The following is a 23105-nucleotide window of genomic DNA, read 5'->3' on the forward strand; positions in this document are numbered from 1 at the left end:
CTGATATGTATGTACGTATCATCTACGTAACGATATCGTCGCTTTGGCAAAAAATATATGCAAAATTTCCATGAACGTGAACGCCATTAAACGGAGCACACGTGGACGCATTGTTTTGACATTTTATCGATCCTGCGTACTCGACTCCTTTATATTCACCTTTTTAAAATTCCATTTATATATACCATCAAAATTTAATTCCCGAAAAATCTTTTTCATCAGAGTTTAATTATAATTTTGTGAAAATTATAAACAATAAACGGAATCGTTTTGTTACATTTAAGAAATAATTTATTCGAGAAGAAAGAATAATTTACTCATTTACAAGAAATGATGATCGAAAAGAAATCTATCTATCTATAATATAAACCTTTTCTAATAAATATATATAAAATAAAAATTTTAGTTAGATAAAAAATAGATTCAGAATATCCAATATTACATTATACGCGTATATTTTTAATGAACTTGTGTTTTATCTAAAAGTCTTGAATATATGCACGCTAATCAAGTTTGCTACGAATCTCGTATGAAACAACCAACATCAATGTTGATGAAAAGTATTTGTAACTTGAGCTCAGAATTCTCTGTAACTTCAGGAAATTCACTTTTTTTTTTTTTTTTTTTTCCCCCTCATCAGTGATGTCGAGGAGAGAGAGTCCGCAATTATATATTCGAATTAATATAAGTTTTATTAAGAATTAACATAAAAGTTTTACATTTTTTATTCGAGAAGTAGGGTGAGTTTTTATTAATGAGATTTTTTCGATTTCGAGCGATGAGACTGTCGCAGAATATTTTTATCCAAAAATATAATTATAATGCATTTTCTCGATGTTATCAAATATTTTTCGCCAATTCCGTGATACCCAGTACAAAGTACAACGACGATGCAATCGATGCAGTGGCACAACCCAGTCATGTGACGACGAAGGTGTGTCGTGTGTCATGTGTCTAACGATGCACCGTCTGTTCTGTTTCCACTCCACGCCTGACACAGACATGGCGTCTATAACCAAAGGTGCGGCAGTCACTGTATGATCATAAATACATACGTATCCCTATAAATACAAAAACGAATATTTTTACCGTTTAAACATTATCATAATCATTATATACGCGATCACATTTTCGTAGACACGGGCGAAATCTGGAGCCGGTTATTCGACCATCGTCCGTTTGTCCAAGGAGAAATCACATTCTTCTTGCGAGAGTTTCAGGTAAACACCGATTGCGAGTCCCAATACATAACAATATTATCTTGATCGTTACAATGATGTTAATGGGATTCTAAACCGGATTTAATTTAATATTTGATTAAGATATGGATATGGATACGTGAATATAACCTATGATTAAAATTTGACATTTAATATATACACATTTCATTTTTTAATTATTAATTTTTATATAATTTTTTCTATACATTACGAGAATAGATAGAGATTGATGATTTTATATGTATTATGTAAATTTTTATACATTCACAATTTAATTCAAGTTCACATTTAATTTAAAGATGTTACATAATGCGGATAATAGGTTTTTAAAACCGCTAGATCTAAATAGTTACATTTATTTCAGGAAAAAAGGGCTGATAGAGAAGTGGAGCGTCTTTTTAAAATTCTTGAATATTCAACAGAATTGAAAGAAAGTCAGTTAGATCGCACTGAACAACTTGGAGATTGTCATTTACCTAGTCTTAAAGCGAACGTGGATGTTGCACTGAGTATGTGTAGCCGTGTTTTACAAAGAGAAGAAAATTTTGATAGTGTATGTGTATTGAGTAGATTTTGTATATATCAATTTAGATTGTAATAGCTTACAATCTAAATTGATATTTTCGAGATATTGTAAGGCAAAATTGAATTTATATGGATATTTTGATGTTACAGGACAGTGTTTTGAATGAAAACAGATTAGCCAGAAGAAATGAATGGGAAAAATTTATAAATGATATGAGTGATAAATGTCAAAGAGTAGATCAAACTTTCCAAGAAAAAGAAAGCGAGATACAGGAATTCTATGTTGATTTGGAAAAAAAGTTACATATTACGCCATAAGATAACGCATTAATTTTTAATCTATATATTGCTTCTTAGTGCACTTTAGTATTTAATAAAGACCTAATCTATGCCAGTTATTAAGAAAAAATAGTTTACATAAAATTTATATAACTATGCCATTAGAATCGATTACAGATCCTACTATAACAATAAAACCGTCTATAAGATTGATAGATTTTATCTTGAATAATGTGAAAGACATAAATGATGCTCCAAATGGTATCACATTTTTATGCAAATCTAAGAAACCTAAGAAAGAAAAAATTGCAAATGCTATGTTAAAAATTGAAGATTTTAGCTGGTTGAATAAATATTTAAAGAAATATAGAGAAACTGCGACAAAAATGATTTACTTGCATGAACTTTTCGATAATTCTGATGTGATATTGCCAACGCCAAAGGAGACGCCAAGAAATCCAGAGTTGGAGGCTAGAATACAAAAATTAAAGGCGCAACAAAACACTAGGGAATATCAAAAAATGACGAAGAGCATCGATTCCGTGAGGAAATTCCTACCAGAAGATAGCATTGCATATCAAAGTAAACAAAATATTATTGTTATAATGTTTTTAATCATTCGTCTGTGTTGGTAAAAGAATTTATATGTCTCTTTCTAATATTTTGCAGTGAAGCAGATAAATAAACAATTGATCGCCGTTGCACAATTTATATTTTCTGTGATAGCTGGCTTTGCTTTTGGATTCATTGGGGTAGAGCTTATAGTTGGAAACCTAGACTTCGGATTTAGATTACTCTTAGGTATAATTTGTGCGTTGATCGTGGCATTAGCCGAGATTTATTTTTTAGCTTTGAAATTAAGCGAAAACGATTTTGATACACCTAGATTGATAAAGTCGCATCAAGACTAACATTCAAACTGCATCTATTTGATTATTTTGAACATATGTATTATAATATTATGATTTAATAATTACACACAAAAGCTAACATATAAAATTAGCTTTATCAACTTTATATTGTGAAAATTTTAAAAACATGCTACTTCTACATCAATTATTATATAAAATACAAAAATTATTAAAGACTCCAAATAAAACAAGATACGTGTGTAAGGATATCTGCAATTTATTTTTATCATATATAAAAATCTCCAATTTTATACATATATTAATGTGCACAATTATGAATAAATATGATTTTTGATATAAGAAACATTAATTGCATGAATGAATAAACATAATGAATGTGTTTATGTGATATTAATGAATGTTATATGATATATACAAAAATATAAATGAAAGCATTTATATCATCAGGTGCAGACATATAAAAATGATATCTTTTCTCTTTTAAGACAATCTTTCATAGCCTTTTGGGTCATTTTGGGCTTTTGTTATTTCATTTGCTTTGCATTTTTACTTATATAAATACATAATAATTCTTGATATTAGTAGATCTTTATATTAATAGATCTATACAGATAATTTTATAAAAAACAATCTATAAATTTGTTAAATCAAAGCGTTTATCTATTGAACATAAAGAGATCAATGATACTCATCTCTTGTTGTCCTCGCTATCACTTTTTACACTGCTTTCACTATCCGAATGACAGGCACCGTTCTCTTTAGTTTCACTTTCTTGCTCACTGCCTGATGTGTTCCCATTTTCTGCTTTCGTTTCGTCACTGTCCGAGCAGGAATCTGTATCCGTATCACTATCGCTGTCTGAGTCCGAGCTACTTTCAGAGGAACTACTGTGAGATGCATTCTTGGCTGCCATCATTTCCTTAAATTGTCTGACCGTAATCTTTCTGGGCATTATCTCTCTGAGAAATTCCAGTGTGTCGTTTGTCTGTACCACTTCTGCCAAGTGTTTATAATCCAAAGAAGATCCTTTGTTACTCTGCATATGCGCCTCCTCTGTTAGATAATGTATGAAGAGTTCCTGTAAAATTGTACCAAGGCAATATATTGAGATACTAATAAAATATAGAGATCTAATTAGTAAATTATAATACGCTCTACCGTCGAATTCCTACCGAATTTATTGTAATACGATTATGTATATATCATTAATCTCCAGTTTATATATTTCGTTCTTACCGTAGCTTTTGTAACCAAGTACAACCCATCCTGTCCAACAGTATCAACATAAGGAGAACTCTTCATGATTGTTTTTACCCTTGAGATTGGTAAACGTAATTCTTTCATTTTTGCAGAGGAAGCTTGTGTACTCATTATGTATATATTCGATAGAAAAGAAGTCAAGCAAATAAAATTAAGCACGAAGCCGCAAAAAAGAACGCTGGCAATAATAAATCATAGACACAATTTAAAGTTTTACAATTAGTTCATTGATGCTCGTTGTATGATCTTGGAGGGCGTTGGTGTCAGTTATGAAGCATAGATCCAGAAATCATAATGAAGCTCTACGAGGTGAAAATTTCGCTCTTGCAGATATATCGAAAGAGCGACGCAGTAACCAATCAATCTCTTTCTTTTCTGGTAATAAGAATTGCGTAACAAAAATGGCTATTGCTTAATATTCACTAGATTAAAATTTCTAGATATTTTCCGAAACAAACCAATCGTCTAAATTTTCGTACATACATTATAGTTTTAATTTATATTTTACATTTTTATAAATTATTAAATTATATATATATATATATATATCGGTGCATCTCTCATAATAAATTTAAACATTTTTATTCTGTTGTTACGCACATTGTATTTGAAACGTCGCATTTACAAACTTTCCTAATATAAATACATAAAGAAAAAATAAATATTATTAAAAATCTTTTTAATGCAAAATAAAAATATAAATTTTATCGCATTTGGATGTAAACAGGTTATTTTAATGTCGATGCAAGAGGTGGATTTAATAAAAATTCGACAGTCCTCTTGCAGTCACGTGACAAAACGTATTTATAAAGCACGATAACGATAGAATTCCATAACTAAGTAACTGACATTGACACCTGCGCATAATGTAGCAATATATATTAATAATATTATTGGTAATGTGGATAATATCAAGTGCGTTTTATGAAGTATTTCAGTATCTGAAATATGAGAATAACAATAAATATATATATATATATATAATAAAAAGAGACCAAGTATCAGATTAGATTATACAAAATAAAGCAAAAACTTTGCACTTTTAATATATATACTTACTTGCATAACCAAGAAATGTAATGTAAATATAATAACTGGCAGCTATAAACCAAAAAGTGTTCCCAACTAATCGTGCAGAGAATGTATCATTGTTTATCAAAGCTGGAAAAGAGAAAAATTTTTAGTTAAATATTTGATATGACAGAAGAGAGAGAAGACATATATATGTAGGATTTCATACCATTGTACAGAAATAATTGTAAGATATGAAGTATAATTAAAGGAGGAAATACTGCATTTAAATGAATATCAAATGTATAGCCCCATTCAACATCTTGCGTTCTGTCTATCCTGAGATACCGATTGGTTACAAACCTTGTCAAAGAGAGAATATAAAACTTATTATAAAAGAGAATATCATCTGAAAAGGTACAATTTGATAAAAAATCTGAAGATATTTAATATACTTACCAAAATATTGTCGCTATTAATAATCCTGCGCCTATGTAATCGATGAAAACCATATAAAATAACAATTTTACAAATTGGAAGAATCTTAAGCTTAATACTATAGCAAAACCAATGGTTGACACGCAGAGACAGCATGTAACCAGCACTAAAAATGCAGGATCATCTCTTGCAAATTGTGATTTTGTTTCTGCAAAAATATATAGTATATTAGACAACTCAATATCATATATCTTTCAGCATATTATTAAGTGGTAACATACGTTTTCTGTTTTGGAAGTTTCTATATACTTTCTGCGGTGCTACAAATAGAAATATCATTTGCCAAACAGCAAACTCAAAGTCCATTTGTTCGAATTTTAGCAGTTTTCTCAAATACTTGTAACATTTTGTCGCGGCACCCATACAATTATGCCTATAATGTGATAATCGTTTTTTTTATCATAAAAAAATATTCAAACAAAATAAACAAATAATACGCAAACAAGTGATACGACATAGTACCTGTAAACGATTGGCATTGGCAATGAAGATGAGAATTCTGTCGGAACAGGCGAATGACATCGACTCGCCGGTGGCGAAGTAGAATACTTCATTTTTAATCCTTTTATACACAAAGGTTCCAAGCACTATTCTCTTAACTTTTCATATGTACAATTATTTTGTAGCATTCAGCTAATTAATTAAGCGCATTCGTAACACGTCCGTCATTCGCGAATTAAATTCTAGGTTATGTTCAACGTTTTATGACAAACTTGAAAATTTCGTCGTGCACTAACGCCCTCGCGGCAAATATCATGATTAAAAAGATCAAATCGACTCAGATGGTTGATATAAGAAATATGTGTTCTTCCATAGTAAAAATATGTAAAATAAATTTATGATAATGTTGGAGATATATTGATACTCTATTGCCGTATCCCGATTAAATTTATTTGATATACTAATAGCTCTATATCCTTTTTGATACAATTTTTTATTACTGTTTAAATAAAATTAATTTTTCCAATTTTTGTTTATCATTTAACTTTATTATTTTTTTCTTTTTATTTTAAAAATTGCTTAATTTTATATATTCTTCAAACACTGTACATTTCTATAATATACATCATAAAAAATAAGTTTATCAAGAAAAAGCATTAATATGTTAATATCATGTCTTTAAATCATTGAATGTATTTTCATCAATGATGATGTAATCACAATATGCACAGAAAAGTCGAATTAATCACAAAGAAAACTGTATTGCAATCTTCTGTATACAAACGATTATCTTTTCTGTGCATATACTTCATATAACTGATGCAAATCAAGCTGGATAGGCCTATAAAGAATGCGATATGTATTGTATTTATGCATATGTATTGCTATTTAAAAATACTATTAAAAAACTCAGATTAAAATATTTTTACAGTTCTTTGAAAGCATATTTAATTATATTAACATTACTGATTATTAATATTATATTAATTATTATTACTCAACTATTAAAAACATTTATTTTCTCTGTCTTCATGTTAAAAGATATAAAATATAATATGCAATTTAGCGAATTAAAGAAAAATGCTTTTGTAAAATAGAAGCATTTTTAATCCTGTATTATGTATTTATGTTGTAGCACGCAAAGATATTTTATAAGTTTTGAAAAAAAAGGTAAAAAGGTCTGTCAATTCTGGTCAGCAAGTAATTATGCATATGATCAGACATGAGAGCTCATTCTTCTTCTTGCGAATATCCAAATAGAAACGCCAATTGTTAATTTGCCTCAGCAGGGCTCTGCCAATAATGCGCTTGCATGGATAATCGTTGATTATTACTTGGCTTGAGAGGCGTTATACAACGAGCGGCATCCGGAAATCGCTCGTGATAACGCTCTAATCTCAGGTACTTCACAGTCACTAATTTACCTAAGAAAAAAAGAGAAAAAATTCATTAGAAGCATGACATTGCTCTCTATTAAAATATTGACTATTTTAGAATTGATATAACACTGGCATAGGTAGTATGCAAGATTCCAATTATTCTATTGGATATCAAGTTATGTATCTATGTTACTTTTAACACTTTTATGTTAATATTTCATATATCTTTGTAACAATGCAACAATACTGTGATAATACTATGTGAATAGTATATGAAAATTTTACATGATATTTTACATATATATAATATTTATAGCTTATGACATACCATCAAACCAGCATCCATGTAACGCTCTATAAGCTTCACCGGCATCTTTTTGTGACATGCATTTCATATAAACACAACCTTCACGGCTACCGATATCTATGCGAATGTGGAGTATCTTTACGCTCTCCCCGCATTTTTCCAAAATGGCATCCTGTACTCTTGTCTCCCAATCATCTTCGGTTTCGCTATATCATAACAAAGAAGAATTTAAATCGTTCACATTACCAATCTCTCTTAGATATAAATTATTATGACTTACATGTCTGGGTCAAACATATGTCTGATTTTCAGGCAGGGTGTTGGTGAACAAGTCAAACTATTAACTGATCCCTCCATTGTTTCGAATGCTTGTCCTTGCCAGACTTTCGGCTTTTTACCCGAGCTCCCGCTCTGCACGGGAGATTTATTTAAAGTGTTATTCGGCAACCATCGCCATACATGGAATTCTTCTCCTGCCACTTGTTGTACTTCTCGTCGAATTCTGCAGATTAGAATTATATTCCGTTATTTTTCTGTATTTCTTGCAGCCATAAGCGATGAAAATAATATAACATAATGATAGGCGGAGACTTCTCTTACCTAGATTCATTTTCATCTAAAAATTTTACTGCCTTTTCCCAGAGACTTGTCATTCTTTTGCGATCTTTTGGTGGAATAAGATTGTCTCGCACATGGTTTATAGCGAGAAAACTTTCCTGCGCACCACCGGATTGCGCGGACGCATTTTGATAATGCGTCTCAACGATACTTATGATTTCACTAACAAGCTTAAATACCTCTCTTTCCGTACATTTCTTGTATTTTATATACCAAAGATACGATTTATAAATCCCAATACCTGTTAATAAAACTGAAGATACATAGCCACTATTACAAATCTTTCATTACATATATATTTCTATCTATTCTGTATACAGAATACATCTTGTGAACAGATGTTATTTTGTAAACAGTTTTGACACCTTTTTCTTTTTTTATCTATTTATTTACATCATATATTAAATCATTATATGTCCAAATATTAATAAATTACACTATGCAATTGTTATATGATGATTGTAATTAAAGAAAGAAATGCTTTGTCACAGAGTAATATCAATTTGATATATGAAAAATAAAATTGTATCAGCAAAACATAAAATTATTTTAAGATGCAACTATTTTACTAAAGTATAACATACATATCATTATAAGTAATAGATAGTAATCTTATAAATATACAAATAATGCATCATATATTGAGCATTATCATTAGAACATGCACATAAGTAACTTATAACAAGATTCAATAAGTTTTTTCAAATAAACAATCTGTTAGAACTTTACCGATTGCAACTATAAGGAGAGAAGAAAAGATGGTAAAAAGCTTGTTTTTAACAAGACATTGCATTGGCAGGTCAGGATTTAGAATTGTCATTCCAAGTTTCTCATTATGACGAGCGAACAATATTTCCTCCTGCAATGATTAAACAAATGCTTTAATATCTAATAATATGAGCACATGATAGATTGACATATTATATACTTACTAAAGCATCCAATACTTTGAAAGTCTCTTCATTATCATCATTTATTTCAATAAGCGAAATACCCCATTTCGAATTCTTAAAGATTAAAACCTGTGCACTGTGTAAATCGTCTTTCACTTCGAGGCTCGTCTGAAAACGAAATAGATTACGATTATTGATAGTTATTATACCGTTGTATACAGTTACTTTTAATACTCAACTTACCAATTTGTCGCTCATAAACATCTCTATAATATCTTTATCAATCAAATATGGTTTCTCATTTGAGTTCTCGCATATTTTAGACATTGCCTTTTTCATTAGAATGGGATGCAGACGTCTTATAAGTTGCAATACAGATTCTACATTTTGCTTCAATACACAATTCACTCCGGGTTGAAGCTGAGAATTTGGTGGAAAACATAGTGGTATGTTGTTATCTATAAATACAGAAATATATAGCATTATAAATTATGATTATCAATATGTCACAGTATAAAGTAAATTATAGTTATAAACACGGATCAAATAAAAATAATTTTTGTGTATTTGAAGTGACAAATTGCTAGCTTTTCAAACAAAAGCCATATTATAAACAAGGAGCATAGGTATTCTGCAACCGATGAAGCTTTTAATCCGAAAAATAATTAAAATATTTTACTTAAAAGAATTGACCTAAAAGAGAATTGTCATTCATAATTGTTTTATGTTTGAAACTACTTTCTTTCCTCTTTCTTCTTATATACAATACAGATAAATTAACTAGATTTGATAAGCTGCAATTGCTAAATAAGTAAAATTGCATTTAAGGTTTAAAAAATACTTCAATTTATAAATAATGTTTGAAAATATTTTGCTAGTTTTGTAAAACAACACAAAAAAATTTAATAAATATAGCAAAACCATATTAATCACTTTTTTTTGCAGAAAAATAAAGATTTTGCTATGAAATCAGTTTTGAAAGAAGCTAAGTAATATCTTTTACTTAACAATTTTCCAAAGTTCTCAATAAATTATATTTTTTCGTGTTATATATATGCATGAACGCGCATTATATTGCAAACTAAATTAATAAAATACGCGTGTGTCCGTAAATAGTTGAAATATATTGGAACAGATACAATATATAAAAGAACGGGAAAAGGAAATAAAATGTCCAAATTAATTCAAGAAGTATTTGATATTTATTATACATGAATATAGAGAAAGAAAAATACATATTTAAGAGAATTTTTTGTATATCTAACTTATAGTCTTGGTCATTATTTTAATTTTATAAAAATATTAATGAAAGAGATGGAACGTTAGTAATAACGAAGAAATATACAATAAAAACTCTTGACTTTATTATGGCCTGAAATTGATCTAAAAAAGAGCGTTATATATCGTGCGCTTTGCGCTCCATTGAGAAGTCTCCGTTATGAGAAACAAAAACATATTCTTCGGAAATTTTTTTTTTTTTTTTTTTTTTAAATCTCTGCATACCTACCCATTGAAATCGATGGAAGGGTCTCGGTTTTCCCATCTCGATTACCAAGTCCCAGATATATTATTGCAAGGACTACAAAAAATAGGGCAAGTACCGCCACGAGACCCATTGATACAATGTTCTGATTGTTTCGTAGATCCTCTCTTGTATTCGTCGTCGATGGTTTGTAAGCTGCTCTACTAATGATATCTCGGACTCTATCGGCGGATGACGCGCTGTGTCTCGAACTAAACAACATTTTTCTACATTATATTACATATAATAATTGAGATAAAATAATAATTCATGCATACCTTGACGGCTGATTCGATGGCGAATACATGGTCCTTAAGGATGAAAAATGACCATTTGAATCTCTTTCCTTGACCTCTGGTAAACCGGACGATAGAGTGTGTCGTAATGTAGGATCTAAATATAAAATTATAAAAAAATATTTTGCAAAATAAAATTTGAACAAATCAGAAAGTGTATAAGCGATTTTGTATCATTAATATAACATACAATATAATTACTAAAAATCCCCCACATTTCAAACCAAGCAAGTATGTTTTCAAGTAACTGATTTGATTAGAAAGATAAGCTTCTGGCAAATTAAGTATCAGAAAAAATATACATGATAAAATTAATTATTACATGATTAATTTTTCTTTTAATTTCAGGTTTAATAGAATTTGAGAGAATTTTAATTTTAAGCTTAGTTATAAGGATGTATAATGTGTTTAAAAGTTATATGATAATGATATTCTCGACATTTTCCCTAAAGAAAAATTAAATTGATTAATAAAATCATGATTATAAGAATATTTAGTGACTTTAAAATATCTTTTATATAATCAGCAATAAGTTATATTTAATTCGAAATAAATGAAATTAAAGCTTGTTACAAACATATCTTCCCCATATAGTGCAATTTAAACAATTCTTTTTTTTTTTTTTAATATTATAAAGTTAATATTTTTAATATTAACTATGGATATATAATTCTTGAATGTTATAATTTTCTTACTCTTTTCTTATTTGAAATAATTTTTTTTATATTGAAATATATTAAATTTTTTCTTAACCTTCTTTTTCCATCATATGCATAAAAGAAAATGCGCTTACTTTTTAAATTCGGCAATGTCAGTGATGTATTTATCAGAGATTGTGAACTAAGTCTTCTTGTAAACTCTGATAAAAATGGAGTTTCATAGCTTGCAAGATCTTTCTGATTTGTAATATCTCTTCCACTCATGTCTTCTTTTGTAAACTGAATTGAGGAGACACTTGGCTTCACGGGAGAAACATTGTACTTTATGTCCTTCGTTATGTGGACAGGTCTGGTTTTCGATGTTTGGTCATAATCAAACGATCCACGATCATATACTCGAGTATCAGACAATCTGCTACTCGGATTGGACAGATATTTATCATATGAGCGTACATAAGTGCTTCCAGTATCTTCCATAACATCCGAATCCGATCCAGTCTCCAAACCATCGGATACATAGGATCTTTGTGTTTTGATAAATTTGTTGTGCGTAGTTTTTGATGTTACACGAGTCGTAGAAGACACGCTCGAGTTGTCAAAATCCGTTGTATTGGGATCTTTGAATTCTGAATGAGATGGTGATAAATTCTCCTTAACTGGATTCTTTGTTACATTTGTAGCATCAGGAGGAATAATTGAAGGTGGAGGCATAGGATTCGCTAGCGTTTGCCGACGCAAATTTGAACTCTTTTTCTTCTTAATGACATTAGTGTTTGTGTCGTCATCTGTGTCATCGCTGCTATATCTAATACACAGATGAAAAAAACATTGGATAAAGATACAAATATAAAATATACATATATATTTCTTATATATATACTATATTAATATATATATTATATATAATATATATTTATTATATATATACATATATAAATATTGTTATCTAATTGAAAATAAAGCAAATTTCCAGACTGAAGTCTGTCTTATTAACATTGTTGAAATTCTCTCTACAAGACTTTGATGCAGAAAATGTTTTTAACTAATATACTATTTGCTTCAAAAACATAATAATTTCAAGAAAGTTAAATTAAATAGTAACTGGCGCAAAAAGAAAAAACTTTGTATCATATTTCACAAACAAAACAAGACAAGTATTGTGTTGTTTATACATTTTTTTTCTATCTAATATTTATCTGTCTATAATTTCTAATGCTATAGGTACATGAGAAGAAAATCATTTTTTATCTATCCACGAATAAACGTAAGAATCATATTATCGCGTGCTAGTATATACGAAATTTAAACTTGAAATTGTATCCGATTTCTTTGCTCTGACTCTCCTCTCTCTCTCTCTCTCTCTCTTTCTCTCACAGATACTAAATACGTACTTTTCTCGAGCGCGAAAAATGTATATAAATATGACACGGATAAAAGAAAACTCTTCTTCGGGACATCTTCACTGAGGAAAAACGCTCACCTCGCAGCCAAGGAATGCCGGGATCCTCCTCCTCCTCCGCTGTTGCCGCCGCGGATCTCGATGAGGTTCTTCAATTTCTTGACGAGTATCTTGCGGGTCGTCTGTGTCACCGGTCCTACCGGGTAACCGTATTCCATCAGCTTCGTCCGCAATTCAGAGTCGCTCAGCGTGTCCACCGACATTTTGTTCCTCACTTGTAAGTATAATCGCGATCCTTACTATAAAACAAGCCCGCTTTAACGGCTCGACCGTGATTACGATGCGCAAACAGGCCACCGCCGGACGCCTGTTTTCGTTTTCTCGTTTATTTCGATCGATGATCAAGCCTGCCTGCCCTTCGATGACGCTCTCGTACCGCGCACGTGGATGACGATTATCCTGCCAGATTAACGTATAACGTGAACTAATAACTCGTCCGTGTGTGTCTTGGAACACCGCTCCGAGAACAATCTCCCGGTCGTCTTTTCGCGTGCACCCGATTACGCGGCTACTTTCCGCTAAACAATTCGACTCACTCGGTAACTGAAAAAAAAATGGCGCAATTTTTTAACGGTCGAGATCGCGCACATACAAGATATGCGCCTCGTGCACGTATTTCTTGACATCGGCGCGGAACCGCAGGTCCTTTAGGTCCACGGTCTGTCCTCCAATCATTGCCAGTTGCCGGCGATCGGATTGGTCGATCGAATGGCGGCAACTTTCGAAACGAGACAGATTATTGAAAATCTAGTGAATAATTAGTAAATACTAGATCCTTTAATAAAATAAATTTCAAATTAGTAATAGTAAATTCAATAACTAAAAATTGTCGTATCTTAAGGAAAGTATAAATTTATCCGATTAGTTAATTATGTTTGGAATTATAAAAATGGGGATGCAGACTTATAAAAATAACTTTATTATTATCATATGCCTTTTGCTGCACATATATGTGTTTCATTCTCTTAAATAATATTAATAATTTATATACTGAATAATCTTGAAAAAGGCAAAATATATAAAAATAAGTAATCGATTGTTTCAAAACTACGAGAAAAATTAATTATTTAGAGAAAAAGGTTTTAACATACGTTGATTAAAGATACATTAAGCAGAAAATTAAAAATGTATGACAAAAAACAATTTAAAACTGTTAAGAAAGAATTTGAGATGAGATGAAGCTCACTATGCTTAACAATAAGGTATGTACCTTCGGTTACAGCTTTAACGTTATATTATGTTCTTTTGTACAATAATCAATACGTTAACATCGGAATATGGCATACAAATAATATGTCAATTTACGATCCATACTAATACAAGTAACGATATACTTATTATGAGAAGTGCGATATGTATATGTATGTTTTAAAGTACTATACAAAATATTGCTGGATGCCTAAATAATCATGTGTAATATAAGTCAACGATTCATACTAATGATAACATATTTTTACGATCGTTATGTGTATTGTTGTACAATTCTATTTAAATAAAAATTGCCTAGTAAATAGAATAGAAAATGACAAATCTGATAACTACATATAGCAATTACGATTCTGTCGTAAATTTGCAAACGCTGACGCGATCAGAAACATCCAATATATAAACTTATCATCCACATATCATTAATCATGTGGAAAAACTTATTTCAAAAATCTTAAATATTTTTAATCTCTCTCTCTCTCTCTCTCTCTCTCTCTCTCTCTCTCTCTATATATATATATATATATATATATATATATATATATATATATATATATATATATATATTGATTCCTTAATTTTATTAAAAACGCATATTTGGATATGTTTCATTATAGATAATATATTTTTAATTTTTATATATTAATATATTTCTATAATTATACTTTTATTTATCGCATTCTTTTCTTTTCTTTGCAAATAGACGACAGACAGATACATACAGTCAGCATATACAAGACTGACATAACAGATTGTCTTATATGTTATGTGCATGATATATAGAAATCACGAATTTATTACATACACTTTGTAATTTTTCACTAATTCCTTATATCGTAATATTGTTTCTTATGTAATAGAGTTAGAATACTATTGCGGTAAAAAGGGGGATTAAGCAATTACAGAATATAAAATCTACTGTATAAGCGGAATATAATGTAACAACATTGTACTCAATTTTTAATAGTCTCTCGAGTTTATTTAGTATATTTCTCTCGTCTTTTTTCTCTCTTAATTGTATCAACTAAAAATGCTCAAAATTTAGAGTACACAAACGTGCTTTTGCACGCGTTACCCTATTTCTTTTAAAATATATAGAAATTGTATTGTGTGATAATTGAGCTTCTTAGAAGCCAAGTTAATCAAATTTACTTCTCGTAAATTTCTTAATTGTATCAGAGAGCACACATGATTAGTGCTCTGATACTAAAATTAACAAATTTACAAAAAAAGATGTTGATCAATCTAGCTTCTGAGAAGCTCGGATAAATCGATATCAAATAAAGAATTTAATGCATTAATATAGACCGTATTCACTGTATACTGCAAACTGCACGCATCAGATTATTACATATTTGCGTGTGTGTGTATAATGCTAAAAACTACATACAGTTATAAAATATTTTATATATATGTATATATATATATATATATATACACACATACGTACACGTATCTAATGCAAATAACGCAATAAATAACATCTGCCCGAGCTGCCTCTGTTCCATCTCATACTTAACGTTTTGTGCTTTATAATTAACTTAAAAGATACATGAGGTAATAAGTTTATGATTCGCTACAAATGGTGGACATCGTTATGCATCGCTTTATAATGTTTAGAAGTTTGCTTTCAAACATTTGAAAGAGATTGATTGCTTTCATACTGCACAAAGTCCATTTCCATACATGTTGTTACTACAGTCTTTTTTTTCCATAATGTTTACAATTAATGTAGATAATGTAAAATGGATGGAAATGATGATCAGCATATGCAATAATCGAGTAACGAATGAACTTCAGTTAAGCCATTTTTCTATCATAATAAGAAATGTTTAACAATAAATACTTAAAGAGCTGTCTTAGCTGTAATAAAGTCGCTTATTACAAATCAAAGAAATTTACAACCATCATAATAATAAAATGTAAAACTAAAATTATAGGGCTCTCTTTAGCTTAAGTTTGTATCAAACAGTATATATTAAATTATGTTTTCTCCTCTCAGAATGTGTATCCTAATGCTATACATATTGAAAATTTATATGTAATAAAAGTGGCAGATTTCAATATATATAAATATATATACTTATATATGTATATATTAGTAATATACGTAGATTATATATAAAGTGAAAGAAAAAAAAAAAAAGAAGAAAAGGAGGGAAAGTAAGAAGAGCAAAAAGAAAATGTATATAAATTAATAATAAATTACTAATATATGTAATATATTACTACATTTACAGAAAGTTTGAGAAAGATAATATACATATCATAACACATATATATTATCTTTTGAAAAATTCTTTTCCGATAAAAATAAAAAATAATAATATATGATTAAGGCAACAATTGGAAAAAGATACATAGGTAAACATTCTATTTTTATTTATCTTACAGAATATTCTTGAAAGCAATTACAATTGCAACTGTCCAATCATAATTATTTTCGCGCGAATATTCTGTAAGATAAAGCAAAAATACTTTTAATGCATTTTTCTCAAGAAGTTGGGCATATTCTTATAATAAAGTTTTATGTATCTCTTCTTCGGTTACGATTTCACTTAAGACAATAGATACAAATTTTGTTTTAATAAACTAATAATTTGTAAATGTCTTCTTTTTAATCATTTGATTATTAAAAGTTTCGATTATAAATGTACAGATTGTTCCAGTAAAAATATTCTGATTATTTGGACGGTTACTTGAATACTTTTAAGAAAATTTATGTTTATTAGACATTTTTAGTGTGTTAAAAAAGATGTTTATTTAGGAAACGTATTGAATGTATACAAATGTAATATTACATTTTTTTTTAATAAATAAGTAATCAAATTGCTCGACATTTCTTTTTTTCATTATTGTAGTAGGCTCTCTCTATTTTTAAATTATTAATCATTTCTCTCTATTTTTCTATTGTTATTAAATTACGATTTTTCGAATCAGACTTATATATATCCATATCACTTTTTTTTGCTTAAAATTGAATAACATCTTTAAAGATTCTATCTCATTTTTCCTGGAACGACCTGTATAAATAAAATACAATTATAAAATAAATAAAACATATGATATGTTTATCATTGTAGAAGAACGTGAATTGTGCAGGAGGAGCGATAAAGAACATGTTTATAGAATGATAACTTAGACATAATTGTGTTACTAAATAGCGTCCCATGCGTCGGGACCGAATAAATCTCGATTTTTTACAAATCGAGAATTTTATCGGACGTTATACGGTTTAGCAATTTCTGCATATTAGTTTCCAACGAAAATATTGTTGAAAATAAACCTATTCAAAATTTAAAAACGGATAAAGCTTTTTCATATCTGTTCGCATCTTTAAAAATTTCGAGTTCTCAGCTGCAAATATTAGATAAAGTTAAAAGGGACGCTATTTGTTTGAATGTAGGAGCAATAGATATTTAAGAGACTGGACAAATTTTGATATCATAAAGAATATACATGCCAAAATATTCTAACAAATAATGTCTTGAAAATCTAATACATACAGATAAGAAATCTTATTTTCCATCTAATAGAAAATAAACTTTTTAACAGAAGCTCTCTATTTGGTTGTTTCTAATTATATTTAATATTAAATAAAAGCGAATATAAAAAAATATAAAGTTTATTAGCAAACTCATTAATTGATATCAGTTATATATGCACATATGTATTTATGTGAAAGAAATATGAAATTCTTGCTTAATTGTTTCTTATATCTCAGACTCGATATGGAATATAATATTCTTATTAATTCAGTTTATGTATAATAAATGCAGCATCGTCGTATATATTATATGCGCAGATAAGCTTTCCAATTTTAAATTACAGTAAAAAACGTATACGTATATATAAAGTTGTCCAAGATTATGCAAAATGTAGGAAATATATTAACAAAATCAAGCTAATAATGGTCCCGAAATTGTCAGTATAAGCATAAAAAGTTGTAACTGTTAAATAAAGAATAGTCTAAAATGAAAAGATTGAAATGCTTGTTACTCTTTTTAACGAGATGATATATATGCTATGTGTCACACACAAACTGATAATAACTCGAATACACATCCGTCTAATAAACTCGAATTGTCTATTCCAGATATCTCAAAACAGCTACAAAGAAAACTGACTCACAGATTCTTTGACTACTTTTAAGTCCACTGTTTCTCAATAAATATTTAATACTATTCTTTCTCTCATTTCACCAATTTTCAATATTTAATCTCAATAATAAAGTTTTTCTTCTCTCTTTTCATACATATAACTTAGGATTTAATAAAATATTAAATAAACGCGACAATTTTCTATCTTTTATATAAACATTAATTCGCAGAGTATTTTTATTTTTATTCTTACGTATATTATTATGAAAAAATTATGGATGTTTCAACATTTGTATATATGTATATATATAAGGAAAGTTTTGTCAACGAATCTGTAAAGATAGTTTTCTTTGCATTAGAGCCAAAAATATCCTATCAAGAAACTGTCTTATAAGCTTGTATGTCTTTTTGTATGCGTTTTTGTTGAACTGTGAGAGCAGAAAAAGATAAATCGCCTAGAGAACAACATCGGGCAGGGAGCAATGCCACTAGGCTAGCTGCGTTCCACTTCGTCCAGCGTGATGTCCCATACCAATCATGGAACCACCACTTCCGATATCGTCACGAACAGTCTTCTTTTCCTTGTAATAAATTTCTTCACTTTCCTTCTCGCATAACAGCAGAACTGCTCCACCAACTAAAAAGATGACTGCGCCCCAACCAACACCATATGCCCAACCAAATTCCCAATTGGTCCGATTTCCTAAATAAATATTTAATAAGTACTTTACAAATATAATAATAATTTACAAATATATATATATATATATATATATTCGCAAAATATTTGTTTATTTTTAATTTATCAAAAGCATGCAATGAAGTTAATTATTGAAATCTTACCAAGATTCAATTCTGCTGCAAAACATATGGGATATATGATTAGTGCTATCAAGAGAGACACCACTGAAACACAATGAGATATGATTATACAAAAATAGAGTTGGAGAAGGGAAAAAAAGCTCATATAATAACTTACATGCAATAGCCATACAAAATACTGCAAATCTATAATATTTGTGCTTGTCTCTGTGATCCTGTGTACGCAAACCCAAACCAGTGAGAATTGTCGCAGCAATGTCTGTTAGAAGGCAAACTACACATAACGCTGCAGCTGCTTTTATATAAGCTGTAATGTAAAATACAAAATAATAATCTATTGCCTCTTGTTTCTTCTTGTTTCATTCAGTAATAAAATAAATATAAAATGGATAATACCACTATCTCTTGCAGGATAACATCCTGGAGGATCAGGCATGTTAAAGGGAAGTGGCGTTGGGGCACCTTCTTCGATGCAATGGGCGAATAAGCCCTGTCTCCATCCCAGAGCCATCAGCCAGTCAGTCGATGCCAGCCCCATTATCATCAGCAATACCACTATGATACCACATATAAATGCGATCACCTGTAAAGAGGCAAGCATATAAAGTAATTAAACATGTGTGATCATCAAGATACTCATTGTATCAGCATTGAACATCATCATCACAATTATAATATAATATATTGTAAGAAAGGCTTCAGAAAACGAAAAATATAAATTTAGTAGAAGATACCTGCGCGATTTCGGTATCGCCCATATGATCTTCCGCGACTGTATACATAATCATTTTATCTCTGAATTCGCAATCCAACTGGAAAAACACGCGCGACGAAGTGTGTAACTTCGTAGCCGAGATCGTAATTGACAGATTCTTAAAAACGAACGATCGCCGACATCATCCTGGAGCGGCGCTCGTAAAACGTCGTCCACAGTTTTCGACCACGTTCCAAGTATCGATACGCCGGCGAAACAGACAGAATCGCAAATCTCTTTAATTAACACCGAGATATGCCGCGGGTCGTGAAATAACGTACGTCGAGGGTTTCGCGCGGCGATCGTGATTTCGCATATTAAAGGGGGAGAGAGAGAGATAGGGTTAATTAACGGGCGCGCGGGTCAACGGCTTTCATCGCGGCTGGCCTCCAACACATATTATTAGATGAGGGCAACCCCCTCGCGCGAACTATTTTTTTTCTTTTTCGGAGCGGACGGAATAACAGATATCTCACAATGGCAGTGCTGATTGGCGTCGACACCGACGAACGCGGACTTATTTTAACAATTGTAATACACGCGTACACTATGTACGCACGAAAAACAAGAAAAAAGGGAAAGAGGGAAAGAGAGGAAACCGCGTCTCAAACGAGAACACATACACTCTCCGCGACTGGGATTGGGAGGAAGCAATTGCGGATTCCAGGTTCCAGGGAGGCTGCGCCCATCAGCGCCCATTAAAGGTCGCGGCGCAGTGCGCGCGAGTGCCAATCTCTGCATTCTCCTGTTTTCTTTCCTTTCTTTCATTTCTTTTTAATTTTCCCTCTCTCTCTACCCATTCTTTTCCCATTTTTACGTTATGTGTATTTGATGTGATATCAAAATTAATAAATTTAAGGTAGAATAAATATGAGAGATATTGACAGATGTCAAAATATTCGAATTTTGCAAAAAATTTATATACATTTATTTTATTGTTTATAAGATGCAATACTTTGTATCAATTTTATGAAAACATGCTAAAAAGTAAGTGAAAACAGCTAATCTATTACACAATATAAAGCTCACAATATTAGCTATGAATAATTTAATTTAAAAAACTATAAAAAGATTAATGCATATATAATACATATAATAAAATCTTTTTGGAAAAGGAAAAGGTATGCATAATTAAACTTTTGACTTACCTTAAGTGGTCTGGTTATAGTAAGAGTTTCAATAGTAGTCGTTTGAGACATTGTTTTTGCTTTTATTTTGAATTAGCTGTAAAAAAGAAAGAAAAAGTCATAATTAAAAAAATAATATATATTTTCGAGAAAATAAATGTTTGCATAATCTTTGAATCATTACGCTAAATTAAGGAGAATAAAATAATGTGTTTCAATTGCATAAAGCAAAAATAAAATATAAAGTCATCAACATGATATTTTACTTAAGATATTTTTTAGGATATTTCCATAGGTTTCTAAGAAAATATATAGAAGAAGTAGAATGTTTATTCTTCAAATAGTTTAATTATTCTTATATTGTAAATACAATTACAATATATGCAAGTTTTAAACAGTACTTATTTTTATTATTCTTGTATAGGATTGAATATGAATTTAATGACAATAATATTGAACTTCTTAGAATGTCTTGTTAATTTCTATTGTATAATATAATATAAAATATATATGCAAATATAAACTCTTTGGTGTACATCTAAATCACAAGACCGAAAGAAAAAATATTGAAAAGCTATTGACATTTGAGATGAGAGATCTGACTAAGTAAGAGATATTATCTTAAACATTAAGTAGAATTTCAACTTGAAATTTGTTTCCATTGTCTATATTTTAATTAAATCTATTTGTTTTAACTGCATTTTTCATTCGATTCAATTCTTTCTATTCAATCATCTTTTCATCCTTCCTTTCCAAAACTTGAATGTACATTCACTTGGAATTAAAACTAATGCATCTATTATTGTTCTTTGTATATATCCAAATTAATCATCAGTGAAATAACAAACGTTTCAATAAATCGTATTTGAAGGTATTGAGAGTTCTAGCTAATCCATTGGAAATACAGAAGATGAAAAACTCATATTCTAACCTCGACATATACTGTCTCAAAAGGGAAGCTAACATATTTATAGTCAAATGTCGAAAGTTTCTATTCATTTTAGCATGAAAATTAGACGTAAATATATTATTACTACCTTTAGATAGAAAATTCTATTTGTTCCATTGCATGTGCCAATTATTGGCATATAACTTGTGGATTTCAAAACTAGGTGAGTACTAGCTGATTACAAAGATCCCGGGAACAGATCTTGAACACGATAAAACGTTTGTTCGCGTTAATTTTCTCATCGAACTTATATTTAATATACGCGCACAACAATAATAGAAAGCCTGCTCATAGACCCTAATTATCCATAAGGCTTCGTTGTTTTTTTTTTTCACCGATTGCAATTATGATCTTAGTCACACAACATTTGCATAGACTACAATTTTTTCGGAAAATGGAAGTTTGTAAAAAAAAGTAGAAATTTTCACGAATGAGATATAATAGAGAAATATAATTGAGGTAGCTTTTATTAAAGGAGAGTATTTTAAAACTATGTATTTAATATTTGAGCGAACTTTTTAGAATCACGATGTGTCATTTTGACAATTTATGCTTTTTTGCATTGTGTCATTCAAGCTGATTCAAGCTATTCATTAGTCCGGATCTACAATAAGTGTAGTAACCCCTAAGAAATTGACTAATCATAGTCGAGTATTCTCTTCATACTTGATTGTGATTGGTCAATTTCTTAAGGCTAAAGGTTTACTACACCTATTGTAGACAAGTGATTACAAGTAACTAGATGAATCATTGCACGCTTTTCTATCTTCCTTCCTCTATGGATTTCCGTCCTCTTCTGGGACAAAAAGTACCACTTTCTATAACTAGAAAATCTCACTAAAATCTGAATGCAAATGTGCACATGCGTGAATATCTAGACACAATCGTCCAAAACAATTTCTAAACCG

The 23105-nt window shown here is 29.9% G+C and overlaps 6 protein-coding genes across 10 annotated transcripts; 2 read left to right on the forward strand and 4 right to left on the reverse strand.

Annotated features, from left to right (window-relative positions):
• Nucleotides 1-987: 987 nt before the first annotated feature.
• Nucleotides 988-2143, forward strand: Muted (biogenesis of lysosome-related organelles complex 1 subunit 5). The gene is made up of 4 exons (XM_070304807.1): nt 988-1021; nt 1138-1220; nt 1585-1773; nt 1896-2143. The coding sequence occupies exons 1-4, from the start codon at nt 1003-1005 to the stop codon at nt 2061-2063; spliced, it is 459 nt and encodes a 152-aa protein (XP_070160908.1). The 5' UTR covers nt 988-1002; the 3' UTR covers nt 2064-2143.
• LOC138938062 (transmembrane protein 199) lies at nt 2084-3142 on the forward strand. The gene is made up of 2 exons (XM_070304795.1): nt 2084-2606; nt 2694-3142. The coding sequence occupies exons 1-2, from the start codon at nt 2180-2182 to the stop codon at nt 2933-2935; spliced, it is 669 nt and encodes a 222-aa protein (XP_070160896.1). The 5' UTR covers nt 2084-2179; the 3' UTR covers nt 2936-3142.
• Nucleotides 3143-3207: 65 nt separating this feature from the next.
• Chrac-16 (chromatin accessibility complex 16kD protein) lies at nt 3208-4537 on the reverse strand. The gene is made up of 2 exons (XM_070304822.1): nt 4133-4537; nt 3208-3974 (listed from the first exon to the last, which is right to left on the reverse strand). Exons 1-2 carry the CDS (start codon nt 4265-4267, stop codon nt 3585-3587), a joined length of 525 nt encoding a protein of 174 aa, XP_070160923.1. The 5' UTR covers nt 4268-4537; the 3' UTR covers nt 3208-3584.
• Nucleotides 4538-4757: 220 nt separating this feature from the next.
• Unc50 (Unc50 RNA binding protein) lies at nt 4758-6548 on the reverse strand. Its single transcript, XM_070304834.1, has 6 exons — nt 6128-6548; nt 5887-6038; nt 5627-5813; nt 5397-5530; nt 5216-5317; nt 4758-5097 (listed from the first exon to the last, which is right to left on the reverse strand). Exons 1-6 carry the CDS (start codon nt 6217-6219, stop codon nt 4961-4963), a joined length of 804 nt encoding a protein of 267 aa, XP_070160935.1. The 5' UTR covers nt 6220-6548; the 3' UTR covers nt 4758-4960.
• Nucleotides 6549-7083: 535 nt separating this feature from the next.
• On the reverse strand, nt 7084-13797 carry Man1 (LEM domain-containing inner nuclear membrane protein MAN1). Of its 3 annotated transcripts, none has more exons than XM_070316679.1 (11): nt 13261-13797; nt 11915-12585; nt 11104-11218; nt 10811-11052; nt 9547-9761; nt 9343-9471; nt 9140-9269; nt 8393-8651; nt 8073-8294; nt 7814-7998; nt 7084-7530 (listed from the first exon to the last, which is right to left on the reverse strand). In XM_070316679.1, exons 1-11 carry the CDS (start codon nt 13440-13442, stop codon nt 7379-7381), a joined length of 2502 nt encoding a protein of 833 aa, XP_070172780.1. In that variant the 5' UTR covers nt 13443-13797; the 3' UTR covers nt 7084-7378. The 3 variants fall into 3 exon arrangements, with proteins under 3 accessions (XP_070172780.1, XP_070172771.1, XP_070172790.1); XM_070316670.1 differs by having other exon boundaries at nt 8393-8663; XM_070316689.1 differs by having other exon boundaries at nt 7087-7530; nt 8393-8663; nt 10811-11037.
• Nucleotides 13798-14954: 1157 nt separating this feature from the next.
• Nucleotides 14955-22730, reverse strand: LOC138945290 (transmembrane protein 47). Of its 3 annotated transcripts, XM_070292557.1 has the most exons (6): nt 22286-22730; nt 21270-21345; nt 19764-19950; nt 19525-19674; nt 19389-19451; nt 14956-19248 (listed from the first exon to the last, which is right to left on the reverse strand). In XM_070292557.1, exons 2-6 carry the CDS (start codon nt 21318-21320, stop codon nt 19034-19036), a joined length of 666 nt encoding a protein of 221 aa, XP_070148658.1. In that variant the 5' UTR covers nt 21321-21345; nt 22286-22730; the 3' UTR covers nt 14956-19033. The 3 variants fall into 3 exon arrangements, with proteins under 3 accessions (XP_070148667.1, XP_070148658.1, XP_070148649.1); XM_070292566.1 differs by lacking the exons at nt 21270-21345; nt 22286-22730 and adding an exon at nt 20102-20997 and having other exon boundaries at nt 14955-19248; nt 19767-19950; XM_070292548.1 differs by lacking the exons at nt 21270-21345; nt 22286-22730 and adding an exon at nt 20102-20996.
• Nucleotides 22731-23105: the final 375 nt, after the last annotated feature.

The sequence above is a fragment of the Polyergus mexicanus genome, unplaced genomic scaffold (assembly GCF_030449975.1).
Source record: "Polyergus mexicanus isolate NDT 795.1 unplaced genomic scaffold, iyPolMexi1.0 SCAF_1, whole genome shotgun sequence".
In the NCBI taxonomy this organism is placed as follows: domain Eukaryota; kingdom Metazoa; phylum Arthropoda; class Insecta; order Hymenoptera; family Formicidae; genus Polyergus; species Polyergus mexicanus.